The sequence below is a fragment of the Myodes glareolus genome, chromosome 5 (genome assembly GCF_982192425.1).
Source record: "Myodes glareolus chromosome 5, mMyoGla1.1, whole genome shotgun sequence".
Lineage (NCBI taxonomy): Eukaryota > Metazoa > Chordata > Mammalia > Rodentia > Cricetidae > Myodes > Myodes glareolus.
Genome location: NC_142030.1, coordinates 14,124,511 through 14,137,321, shown reverse-complemented (window position 1 = coordinate 14,137,321; position 12,811 = coordinate 14,124,511). Strand labels below are relative to the sequence as shown.

At 38.5% G+C, this 12,811-nt stretch overlaps 1 protein-coding gene across 8 annotated transcripts in view; it reads right to left on the bottom strand.

Moving 5' to 3' along the window:
* Positions 1-12,811, bottom strand: part of Nvl (nuclear VCP like) — a 91,717-nt gene that overhangs the window by 55,500 nt on the left and 23,406 nt on the right. For all 8 annotated transcript variants that reach the window (XM_087906069.1, XM_087906072.1, XM_087906071.1 and 5 more), the window contains exons 13-17: positions 11,630-11,873; positions 8,716-8,934; positions 6,672-6,776; positions 4,709-4,771; positions 1,240-1,359 (exon numbers count right to left, since the gene is read on the bottom strand). In XM_087906069.1, coding sequence (XP_087762195.1) covers positions 1,240-1,359; positions 4,709-4,771; positions 6,672-6,776; positions 8,716-8,934; positions 11,630-11,873 — 751 coding nt within the window. The remainder of the gene's footprint in view (positions 1-1,239; positions 1,360-4,708; positions 4,772-6,671; positions 6,777-8,715; positions 8,935-11,629; positions 11,874-12,811) is intronic.

Sequence of the window (12,811 nt, the reverse complement as noted above, 5' to 3'; positions counted from 1 at the left end):
AAAAAAATAAAAAAATCAGAATTGAAAAGAAGAAGAAAAAAGAATTACTAGGTTCCAAAAGAAATTGTGATGCTGGAGAGATGACTCACTTGCTGCACAAAAGTGAGAACTTGAATTAGGACCCCAGCACCTATTCTGTGGATAAAAAGCTGGGTGTGGCAGCACTGGTAGGGAATATAGACAAGAAGTTCATTGGGCCTTGCTGACCACCAATGCAGCCGCAAGTGCAGTAAGGGACCTGTCTCAAAAGGAGGAAGTGAGAGAGTGATGGAGCAGGACATTGGCATCTTTCTCTGGCTGCAGTGAACACACACACACACACAGGCATACACACCTGCACACAAGTAGTATACAACACACATATATACATGCATACATATTTACAAAAATAAAATTTAAGAATTTTCTTTAACCAAGAGAAAAACTACAGACCAATAAAGGATGATAGACTTTGTAAAACTAAGCTATATTATAATACTCCGCGACAAAGTAAATAAACTGGAGAACAGATGTTAGCACGCTACACTAGAAAATAGACTAATTTCCACTACATATAAAAGCTCTAATCAAGAAACATTCCAGGAGTAAAGAGGTCAAAGTGTATCTGATATTATCAAGTAAGTTATAGATGACAAAATACAGATTTACTGAAAATGGTCAACCTTCTAAGAAATCAAGGACATGTACAGAAACTACATTCTGTTAATGAAACAGACAAAAAGGTGTGGGAAATGATTACATACTGTTCTTGGTTATTACATAACTAACAGATAAAATATGACACAGTACTTACTATGTTTCAATATCTAAGCCTAATGTTAATGTACATTATCTAAATCTAATGTATATACATCTTCAACCGTAATTCATACTTCCCAAATTCTATCCCACATTGCTTGTATATGTGCAGATAGCAGATATAAATGTTTGAGAAAGTTCTGCTTGTAAAAGAAACACTTAGAAGAAATATAAATATCTGCAACAAGGCATTGTCAAGTAAACTCTACTATAGCTAGACATGGAATAGTATACAACAGGTAAAAATAAGGTCATCAAGATAATATCCATACTTCTATATAAACTATACAAATACTGAAAGAATCCTAAAAGGACACACATGGGGCAGGCAGTGCTAGTGTCAGCAACTTGCAAGAAGAGTAATCAGGTGAAAAAAAATTCATGTTTCCATAAATGTGGCTTTTATGAATTTTTATTAAAAAAAAAACCTTCAATACTTACTTCTCGGTCTGATCTTCGAGGACATAAAGCATCCACTTCATCAAAAAATATCACACAGGGTGCTGAGTTCTTGGCTCGCTGAAAAACCTGTCGCACCGCACGCTCACTCTCACCAACATACTGAACAGACACAGAAAGGAGATAAAATGAAGATTCGGTTCAATCTCGGGGCTGAACACCAAGTGACAGCATGAGTAGTTTTCTATCATATAGATATGGTGTATTTAAATATTTAGGAACATTAAACAACCATTAAGAAAGAGGCCAAGAATTTGAGAGAGAGCACACAGGAGAGGCACAGAGTGGTTGAATAGTGGTTGAATTCAGGAACGGATCAAATATTGTAATTAAAATTTAAAAAGTATTTAAAAATTGAAGTCATACAGATGTTAAGAGTTCTAAAAAGTATTAGATTAAACCATATGCAATTGCTGGTATTAAATCATTTTGACATATAAAAACAGGTAGTTAGCTGCCTTGAATGTGGTAGCACACCCCTATATCCTCGGTATTTGCAGAGTGAGATGGGGTGATGATCACCAGTTTCAAACCAGCCTGAACTACAGCAAAGCCCCCTCTTAAAAAATGGACAGCCTCCTGGCAGTGGTGGTGAACTAGGGAGGCTGAGGCAGGTAGTTCTCTGAGTTCAAGGCCACCTTGGTCTACAAGCTCAAGTAGGACAGCATTTGCCCAGCATGCACAAGGTCTAGACATTAAGAACAAAAAACTTCCCGTAACTAACACTAGGTAAGAACAGGTTTGGGTTGGGGAGATAAACAGCTTGCTGTGCAAGCAAGAGGATCTGAGGGACCCACATGGAAAGGAAAAAACAAAAACAAAAACAAAAACAAACCAATAAACCGTGGTGGCTAGAATTTATAATCCCAACACTGAAGAAGTGGATACAGGAGGATCCTTGGGGCTTGCGATCAGTCAATCTGGATCAATTGGCAAGTTCTAATTCACTCAGAGACCCTGTCTCAATAAAACAAGGTAGACAGAACCTGAGGAACAACATCCAATACTTCTGACCTCCTCACACACCTGCACACCTGTGCAGCACCCAATACTATTTCACAGATATTAATTTTCTCATTTATTTATTTTATGAACGTTGAGGGAAGCAATATGCCACAGCATGCATAAGGAGGTCAGAGAACAACTTGTGAGTCAGCTCTCTTCTTTGATCACACGGATTCTAGGAACTGAACAGATCTTCAGGGTTAACCTTAGCTGGTTTTACCATCTTGCTGACCCCAGACCAGACATTTTTAAAAAAAAGCTATCAGGGATAGGGAGATAAAATGTCAGATAGGAATGTAAGAAAGCGATCAATACATTGGCAATAGAATATTGGGTTAAAAAACCCAAAATGGCCAAGAAAAATAAATTTAAGTTAGGGAAAGATTAGCCTAAAGTTCCAAAGGGGTGGATTTAAACTTCATTAAGTGACAAAAGTGAAGCTAAATGTGCCAGGAAGCAAACCCAGAGAAACAGTTTGCGGCACTGGTATGTGCAGAAGAATACCTGCCCACGGCGGCAGAAGCAGCAGCAATGGCACAAGGAACAGAAGTGGTTCTCCTGAGCATGGGCACACAGCAAACTCTAACACGGACTATTGTAAAAGGCTAAGGACTCCTGACTGCTGTCAGACAAAAGCTACCAATGACCAACACTCAAAGAGCTTCTTCAGTCCTCTCACTATGCCTACAAAGGCAGAAAAGGACCCCAGCCAGTTGACTAGGAACAAACACCAAAGCTGAGACTGGGGCACATGATTAAGGAAGGTCTACAGCAAGCCTCAAATGTATTGTTCTCTTCCCCCAAACCAAGTGATAATGATACATTAAGGTGCATAATCTATAACTCCTTATATTCCTGACCTATTTCATACTAATTCAAAATGCTTTACTCTTGCTTTAATTTAATGTATCTATTAGCATCTATTCTGAACATAACATCTAAATTCTAGCTTGGTATAAAGGCTCTTTAGTATCTAGCTGCAACCTGTTCCAACTTCATCGTCCACCAAACTACTCTCGTCAAGGCTCTTTATAACACACATTCTCTAGAAATTTAAAAATAAACAACTAAATAAATGTACACAGGTACATAAAAGCCCATAAGAAGTACCTAAGAATAAACTTTTATAGGAAAAGTCAAACACACCAGGAAAGACAGAAAGACAGAGACAGACAAAAAGACAGGGGCTGGGATTTTTATCTGTAACACTGGAAAAATATGAAAGATGGGAGTAGCTAATGAGAGAGCAAACTTAGCTTGCCCAGAGCCCTAGATCTGATCCGTGGCACCCAAAGAAAGAGCTTTGCTTGAACAAGCAGGATGAATATAATGTTAATCTCCCCTGTCAACTTGACTGGACTTAGAATATTCTAGGAGACTGGGGAGAGCACACCTCAGCACATGTCTGAGGGTGTCTCCAGAGAAAATTAACTGAGTGGAACAGCTCCACCTCATGGGTTAGAATCTAAGCTGCCCCATCACGTCATCTCTGCCATGGTGGCCAGAGTCTTTCACAACAATGAAAATAAGTTCCTTGTGCTGTTTCTGTTATTTTTGTCAGGTCTAAGGTCACACCACCCTCAATAGAACTGATTTTGTTATTTTGTCAGAATGCCAAGAAAATTAACGGACACAATCTATTGCTGTTGTTGTTGCCTAAACATGTTACAAACACTGAATAACCTTTTTACTGTACATATGGGTGGCAGGAAATAAGAAATTTAGTCTCTTAAATTTGATGTAAGTGCAGAAAACACAACATTTCAACACTTCCTACTCCAGTAGACAAGCCATGCCAGCTACAAAGCTTCTCCACACTAAGCATTCCTGCCCTGTTCTGCACATCAGAGGAGAAATAACTCAGAGCTGGAGATAGCTCAGTTGATAAGTGCTTCCACACAGGCATGAGAACTCAAGTTCAATTCGCAACACTAACTGAAAAAGCTGGCACTAGGAAGGTAGAGAAGGTTCATTAGCCAGTAGTACAGTCTCATAAGCCCCAGGTCTAGTAAGAGAGCTTGTCTCAAAACACAAGGTGGAAGCATCCCAAACAACAACACATAAGGTAGACCCCTGGTTTCCATACAAATGAATACCTATAACACATATATTCACGTACACACACACACACACACACACACACACACACACACACACACACACACACACACACGAACAATTCATATTTCACAAGGATTTTCAAGAATAAAAACATCTGAAGTGTCTGATAAATAGCATGAATACATTTTAATGTTAATAACTGTAATAAATCATTTTAATTTTTAAAGGTGCAGAAACTTGTTTGTAGGTTAACAGATTTATTCAAGAAAGCATTTACAGGCCCTGTATATTACAGAAACTCAATCTTCCAGTGTCACAATTGATCTGAGGGCACCGACTCATCATGGTTTAATCTTAATTAAATAGCTGCTGCCACACAACTTACCATATTTAATAACTCAGGGCCTTTGACGGATATAAAATTTAGTCCAGACTCATTTGCCACAGCCTACCCAGAAGAAACAAAAAGATACAAATAAGACAAATAGGAAAAATATTTTGTACTTATTGGATTGCTAATTATTGAAAGAAATTTTAAGCCAGATGTGGTGGCATATATACACCTTTAATCTCAGCAACCAGGAGGCAGACGCAGGCCATACCTTTGTGAGTTGAAGGCTAGTCTGTACAATGAGTTCTAGGTCAGCTAAGCAATTTTTAAATGGCCACTTCAAACTTAATTTGTAAGATGAAACCTTTAGAAAGCCACCTTGATGTACTTTAAAAACATGCATTCTTGGGACTGGAGAGACGGCTTAGCAGTTAAGAGCACTGGTTGTTCTTCCAGAGGACCTGGGTTTGATTCCCAGCATTTTGCGTATAACTGCAGTTCTAAGGGGTCAGTTTCAAGAGGATTGGACACCTTCACACAGTCATACAAGCAGGCAAAACATGAATGCACATGAAATAAAAATAAAAATTATAAAAAATGCATTCTATTCACTGAAAAATGATTTAGGACTACATATTAATAAAATTACCAGTGAACACAAAATTATATAGTGTAATGGGACTTTTGAGTCAAGGTCTCATGTGGCCTATGCTGGTCTCAAACTCATTGTGCAGCAGAGGGATAACCTTAAACTCCTGATCCTCCTGCCTCTAGCTCCCAAGTATTGGGATTACTGGCATGTACAACCATATCCATATTATCATAAACTACAAACCATCTCTATGGCAAAACTAACACAGGCATTAAAAACCCTTTAAAATTTTTTATTACACTTATGTTTACATATGTATGTGTGTGGTGTGCACGTGCTTTATAGCACTTGATGGAACTCAGAGGACAATGTGGAAGAGTCAGTTCTTTTCTTCCACAATGTGGGTCCTGGGACTGAACTCAAGCAATCAGGTTTGATGCCAAGTGCCTTAACCTGCTCGCTGGCCATCTCTTTAAAATACTGTATTCAAGGGCTAGACAGATTGCTCAGTGGTTCAGAGCACTGGCTGCTTTCCCAGAGGATCTGTGATTCCTAGCACCCACACAGCAGTGGGTATGTAAGCCTTTGCAACTCCAGCTCCAGGGTTTCTGATGCTTTCTTGATCTCTCTGGGACCCCGGCGTACACACCACACAGGTAATATTAAAAACAAACAAACAAAAACAAACCTAAAAATACTGTATCCAGGAAGTATTACTAAACAAGAAAAGTGTTTAAAGACCTTTTATTTGAAGTTAGGTATAGTAATAAACGTTTATAAACCCAGCACTCTGGAAGTTAAGGTAAGAGGGTGATCTTTAAGAGTCTAAGGCCAGCTTACGTAGGATATACAGGACATACAGCAAAAATTTACTTCCTATAATTAACATAAAAATTTTCATAAATGAAATTTTACATTTTAGAAATATATACATATATTATTACTATGGTTTAGATATGCAAGATTTCCTAAAGGTTTGTATGTTAAAGGCCTGGCTTTCTGCTGGCAGCATTTTGGGAAGTATTTGGATCATAAAAGATTTGACCTAAATGATAAATTAATTGATGCATTAGTAATCCGATCTTGCAAGGCGGTAGTGGCACATACCTTTAATCCCAGCACTTGGGAGGCAGAGTCAGGCAGCATGAGTTTGAGGACAGCCTGGTCTACAGAGCAAGTTCCAGGACAGCCAGATCTGTTACACAGAGAAATCCTACCTTGAAAAAAATAAAAAAATAAATAAAAACTCACTCAGTTCTAAGAGGGATAAAAGAATGTAGAAAATTTTATTTTAAAAAAGTCAGTTTTGCTAAAACAGATTTCTAACAGAAAGTACACAAAGGGTGTATTTCATGTTATGATTCAAGCCTTATTATTCTCCTGAAGGCAAGAAAAGCAATGCATGCAGTTGAACTTCTACCTTACCTTTGCTAGCAGAGTTTTCCCACATCCAGGAGGACCAGCTAGGAGGATGCCAGCTGGAGTCACCAAACCAAGCGTCCTGAACTGGTCTGGGTTGCGAACTGGTGCCTAGAAGAAACAATGCCAACAGTGATCCATTATAGGTGTCCACTTCACACGGAATATCCAAATGCATCTCATCCTTTACACTCGACCCTGATCACAAGGGCGGAAAATGGCAGCCCCTGGCTGACCCATTTCAGACATCAGGTACATGGTGACAAAGAAGAGGGATTAAAGGTATGTACTATCACATCAAGTCAAAGTCACTGTTCTTAAGGTATAATTTGAGAACATATTGGGCAAAAAGATAATATTTCATTATTTTTGTTTTGTTTTTTGAGACAAGGTTTCTCTGTGGCTTTGGAGTCTGTCCTGGTAACTAGCTCTTGTAGACCAGGCTGGCCTCAAACTCACAGAGATCCGCCTGCCTCTGTCTCCTAAGTGCTGGGATTAAAGGTGTGTGCCACCACCTTTTTTTATATTACTTTTTTTATATTATAACGTGTGTGCCGAGATACATAGACTGGAGGACAAACTATTGTGTGTCCTTGCCTTTCACCTTCTTTGAGTCAAGGTCTCTTGTTTTTTCTGTCATGTATATCTAGCAGACTGGCCTTCCAGAGACCCTTCCTGTCTCTACTTCCAGTCTTGATGTAGGAGAGTCTTCTGTATTTCTGTTGCTTTCATTGGCTAATTAATGAATAAACTGCTTGGCCTGAAAGGTCAGAACATAGGTGGGTGGAGTAGACAGAACAGAATGCTGGGAGGAAGAAGGCAATGAGGCAGTCGCCATGACTCTCCTCTCCGAGCAGGTTAGGATCTTTCCTGGTAAGCCACCACCTTGTGGTGCTACACAGATTACTAAATATGGGTTAAAGCAAGATGTGAGAATTAGCGAATAAGAGGCTGAAACTAATGGGCCAGGCAGTGTTTAAAAGAATACAGTTTCCGTGTAATTATTTTGGGTAAAGCTAGCTGGGAGCCAGGCCACAGCCCGCAGCTCCTATTTACAACAGTCTCCCTCTTGGAGTGTTGTGGCTATAGACATTCACTACTGCATCTGATTTAACATAGCTTCTGGCGATACAAACTTAGGTCCTTATCTTTGCATGGCAAAATCTTTCTTTACCTGATGACTGAGCTATTACCCAAGGACAAGAAAAACTATTGCAATATTCTAAAACCAAGTTTTAGAAAATCAACCAAATTTCTAAGTTATGAAAATCCAGGTACAGCTTTCTTCAGGAAATCATGAGACAGCAGACCATGCACACAGTCAAACGCCACACATGCCTGTTCTCTGGGATTCTAGTGTACTTTCACTTTTGGTAGCACATACCTCTTAAATGGATCAGAATTCAATTAAAATGGTCAATAAGCAGAAAAGTAAAAGTAAACTAAAATCAGGCCAAAGTTCCATGGGTATAAAACTGCCTTGATTCTCTTAAATACAACCAAGACATAAAGGTAGTTTTCATACAAATTGGTCTTGTATGAAACCAGAATTTGTTTTCCTTAAACTCACTATATAGAAACCAAATATAACCAAAATAATGAGTATGAAATGTCTCAAGAGAATGACATCTCATTGATGGGACAGTTAGACCTAAAAAAGGTGACAACTGAGGCTGAATTTCCTATTATAAATGAAATTATATCTCAGTAAAGCTACATTTTAAAAGATATATTTGGAAACAATGGAAATGGCTCGGTGGTTAAGAGCACTTATTGCTCTTGCAGAGAACATGAGTTCATTTCCCAGTACCCAAAAGAGGGGTTCGTTCGCAACAATCTATAACTCTAGTTCCAGAGGATATGATACCTTCTGACATCCACCAGTACTAGGTGTGTGCATGTACACAAATATACACACAGGTAAAATACTCACACACACAAAATAAAAGTCTGAATTTTTAAATAATATAATCTGGTAGACATGCACGCAGGTCTTTTTTAAAATAGATCTTAACTCATGACCAATGACACTGATAGCTAATATACCTACCAATATTGCCATAATGAGCTCTTCTCTAATATCTTCCAGGGCGCCAATGTCAGCCCATGTCACATTAGGGACAGTTACAAAGCCTTCCCTTTTGGCAGAAGGCTGGACTTCCGCTAGAGCAACAATAAAATCATTTAATTCAATGCACAGTCCTTGCATCTGTTCCTGTGAGAGGGGATCTTGGTCTCTTAGCAACCTCAACAGCCTTTGCAATTCATCCTTTAAGACAACAGTTAAAGGAAAAAAGTGTGAACCACAAAGTTACATGCAATTTAATAATTATTCCAAGATTCCACATGTTACAGTGACTTTAATGAGCTTCTATGTATTATAAGAATTTCTTTCTCCTTTATATAAGATATATTCATTTCATCCTAAGTAAAGTCTATATCTGGTTAAAGATAAATCAATAATAATCAAGATATATAAATATAATTTCTAGGCCAGTATTAGTGGTCCATGTCATAGTCAAAAAGAGGAAGAGAGCAGACAGATTGATTTGATATTAGATATGTTTCTAAATTTTAAGCTAGAGTTACATAATGCAAACATAGGCAATTGCATGATATCCATTTCATCAATTTCATTTTATTTCTAAGTATTCATAAAACAGCTAACTTAAGAAAAGTTATGCTTGCCAGGTGTTGGTGGCGCATACCTTTGATCCCAGCACTCAGGAGGCAGAGGCAGGCAGATCTCTCATGAGTTCGAGGTCAGCCTGGTCTACAAAGCAAGTTTCAGGACAGCTAGGGCTGTTACACAGCAAAACCTTGTCTCGAAAAACCAATTAAAAAAAGAAAAAGAAAAAAGAAAGAAAAGAGAAAAGTTGTGCTGGCAACAATATAAATTCATAAGGTTCTTAACATTTTATAAATCAAATACACAGTAGGCAGTTTTCCTAATCCAATGAATCTTAAACTTCAAAGGCAGATTGTTTGCTCTGTGAAGAACATGAAGGGACAGGAAAAAAACCCCATCCTCAACCCCAGCCCTGAGACGGTTTCTCTGTGAAGCCCTGGCTGTCCTGGAACTTGATCTGTAGACCAGACTGATCTTCAACTCATAGAGATCCACCTGCCTCTGCCCCCCAAGTACCAGTATTAAACGTGTGTGCCACTATCACCTGACAAAATTTAATTGGTTAATTCACGTGGATAGGTGTTCTGCCTACATCTAAGTGTGTACCATGTGTTATGTAGGGTGCCTGCAAAGGCCAGAGGAGGGTGTTGGATCTTCAGGGACTGAAATTTAGGACAGTTGAGAGTTGCCATATGGGCTCTGATATTTGAACCCAAATCTTCTGGAAGAGCTCTTTACCAGTGAGCCACTCACTAGTCTGTTTTAGCTCTTTATTCATGCTGTAACCAACATTCATATAGATTTATGATACTGATATAATTACTGTGTGCTTTGTGCTAGGAAAGGTAATACAAGCAACTAAGATTAAAATAAAAGACCCTGTATTTGACTCAGTCAGATTATCAAGGTAGGGAAGATTATGCAGCAAACTGCTGCCATTAAAACCACCACACTTGGGCTGGAGAGACGGCTAAACAATGGCTGCTATTCCAGGATCCAAGTTCAATTCAGAGCACCACATGGCAACACACAGCTGTTTGTTAACTCCAGTTCCGCGGGATCCAATGTCCTCTTCTGGTCTCCTTTGACAGCAGGAATGCATACAGTATACACATATACATGTAGGCAAACACTTGTATACATAAATTAAAAAAAATAAAAACTAGTATCACACCTGCTGAATGTGTTACTATTCAAGAAATTCTGATATTTATAGTGCTCTCTTATTTTTCCCAATAGTCTCACTCTATCAGTTTCTTTAAATGCAGAACCTGATTTTTCGTTGTTGTACCTAGCACTTAGAACCTGATTTTTCGTTGTTGTACCTAGCACTTAGAACCTGATTTTTCATTGTTGTATCAAGCACTTAGAAGCACTCCTAATAAATACTTATTAATAACAAACAAGTCAAGCCTGGATTAAAGTAAACCCTGAGTTTAAGTTAAATTCATATGAAAATTAAATTTGAACAAAATGGGCTTGAAAATACAGTTCTGGGGCGGAAGACCAGGCTCAGTGGTTGAGAGCATTTACCATTCTTGTGGAGGACCTGGGATCAAGTCCCAGCACCACAAGTGGCTCGCAACCATCTGTAACTCTAATCCCAGGGCATCAGAAGCTCTCTTCTGACTTCCATGGGCAACAGGCACACATGCTTGCTCACATACACATGTAGGCAGAACATTAATACACATAAAACAAATAAATTCCAAATAAAATAAAATGAAATACAGCCCTACTTAGTAGAGCCATGCGGTAAATCTCATAAAAAGCATCCTGCACTGATAAAATTTACAGCATCTGCTAGTCTGTGATTGAAAATAACGTTATCTACCTGGAAGTCGGGAAATTTAAGTGCTTCTGCATTTTTCTGAAATTATAATTTTACAGATTAGAAAACCTGTGTTATGCCAGGCAGTGATGGTCCACACTTTTAATTCCAGCACCTGGGACGTTTGAGCTCAACCTGGTCCACAAAGAGAGTTGCCAAATGACTATAGCTATTACACAGAGAAATCCTGTCTCAAAAAAAAAAAAAAAAGAAAAAGAAAAACAAAACAAAAATATCCCACACAACCAAAAAGCAAAATAAAAGGGTTGGAGAGATACCTCAGTGGTTAAGTGCACTGACTGTTCTTCCAAAAGCCCTGAGTTCAATTCCCAGCAACCACATGAGATAGCTCACAACCATCTCTAGTGGTATCTGATGTTCTCTTCTTCTGGCATTAAGTCATACATACAGATAGAGCACTCATACATAAATAAATAAATCTTCATTAAAAAATATACGAACAAATAAATACAAGAGAGAGACAAAGAGAGCACTGAAGAGCACCTGTGTTTCAGAAGTGGGGTCAGTCCCCAGTCTCTCCTCCTGGGCTCCTTTAGGGGTCAACCCTTCCATCTCAGGATTCTGCTGCTCCTGCTGCTTCATCAAGACCCTATTGACTGCACACATGGCTGCCTCTCGGCAAAGTGCCATCAGATCAGCACCAACAAAGCCCGGCGTGAGGTGTGCTAAGTGACAAAAATTGAAAGTTTCTGGAAGTCTCAGTTTTCGGCACAAAGTTTGAAGTATTCTGTAGAAATGACAGTTGAAAAAAATTTAGACTCCCAGTCTAATAGTAAAAGGAAATTCCTAACTATATTTATTTGAAAGTTCATACTATATTAATCCCTACTGATAGACTCATAATAAATGCTATATAAGATGGAAAAAATCATAACTCAATAAATACGTGGTCACTGCTACATGCCCAAGTTTATCCAGAAAAACTTATGCTAAATATCTATTGAGAACCATGCTATGCATTATAAGGAATATAATAAGTACAATCTTTTTTAAAAATATATAGTTTTAAGTGTTTTGCAATATTGTAGAAGAAATAGTATATGGGGATACTTTCAGAGCAAACAAGACATGAACTTATCAGAAAAAATCTCCACACTCAAACCATACTTCCACTCAGCACCAAGTTTGCTTCCCTACCCCTTGAAACAGGGTTTTAATGTGCTGCTATTGTTGGCCTGCAGCTTGATATACACAACAGTTTAACCTTAAACTGACAGACTGCCTTGGCTACACAAAAAACACAGGATAGCCAAAAAACAATCCTGTACAATTACGGAACTTCTGGAGGTATCCCCATCCCTGATATCAAGCTCTACTAGAGTAAAGAACAGAGACACTGACCAATGGAAATGAATCGAAGACCGGGATATTAATCTACACACCTATGAATACCTGATTTTTGACAAAGAAGCTAAAAAAAACAACGGAAAACAGAAAGCATCTTCAATAAATGGTGATGGCATAACTGGATGTCAACATGTAGAAGAATGAAAATAGATAAATATCTATTACCACGTACAAAACTCAAGTCCAGATGGATTAAAAACCTCAATATAAATCTGACCACATTGAACCTGATAGAAGAGAAAGTGGGAAGTAGTCTTTAACGCATGGGCACAGGAGACCACTTCCTAAATAGAACCCCAGCAGCACAGACACTGAGAA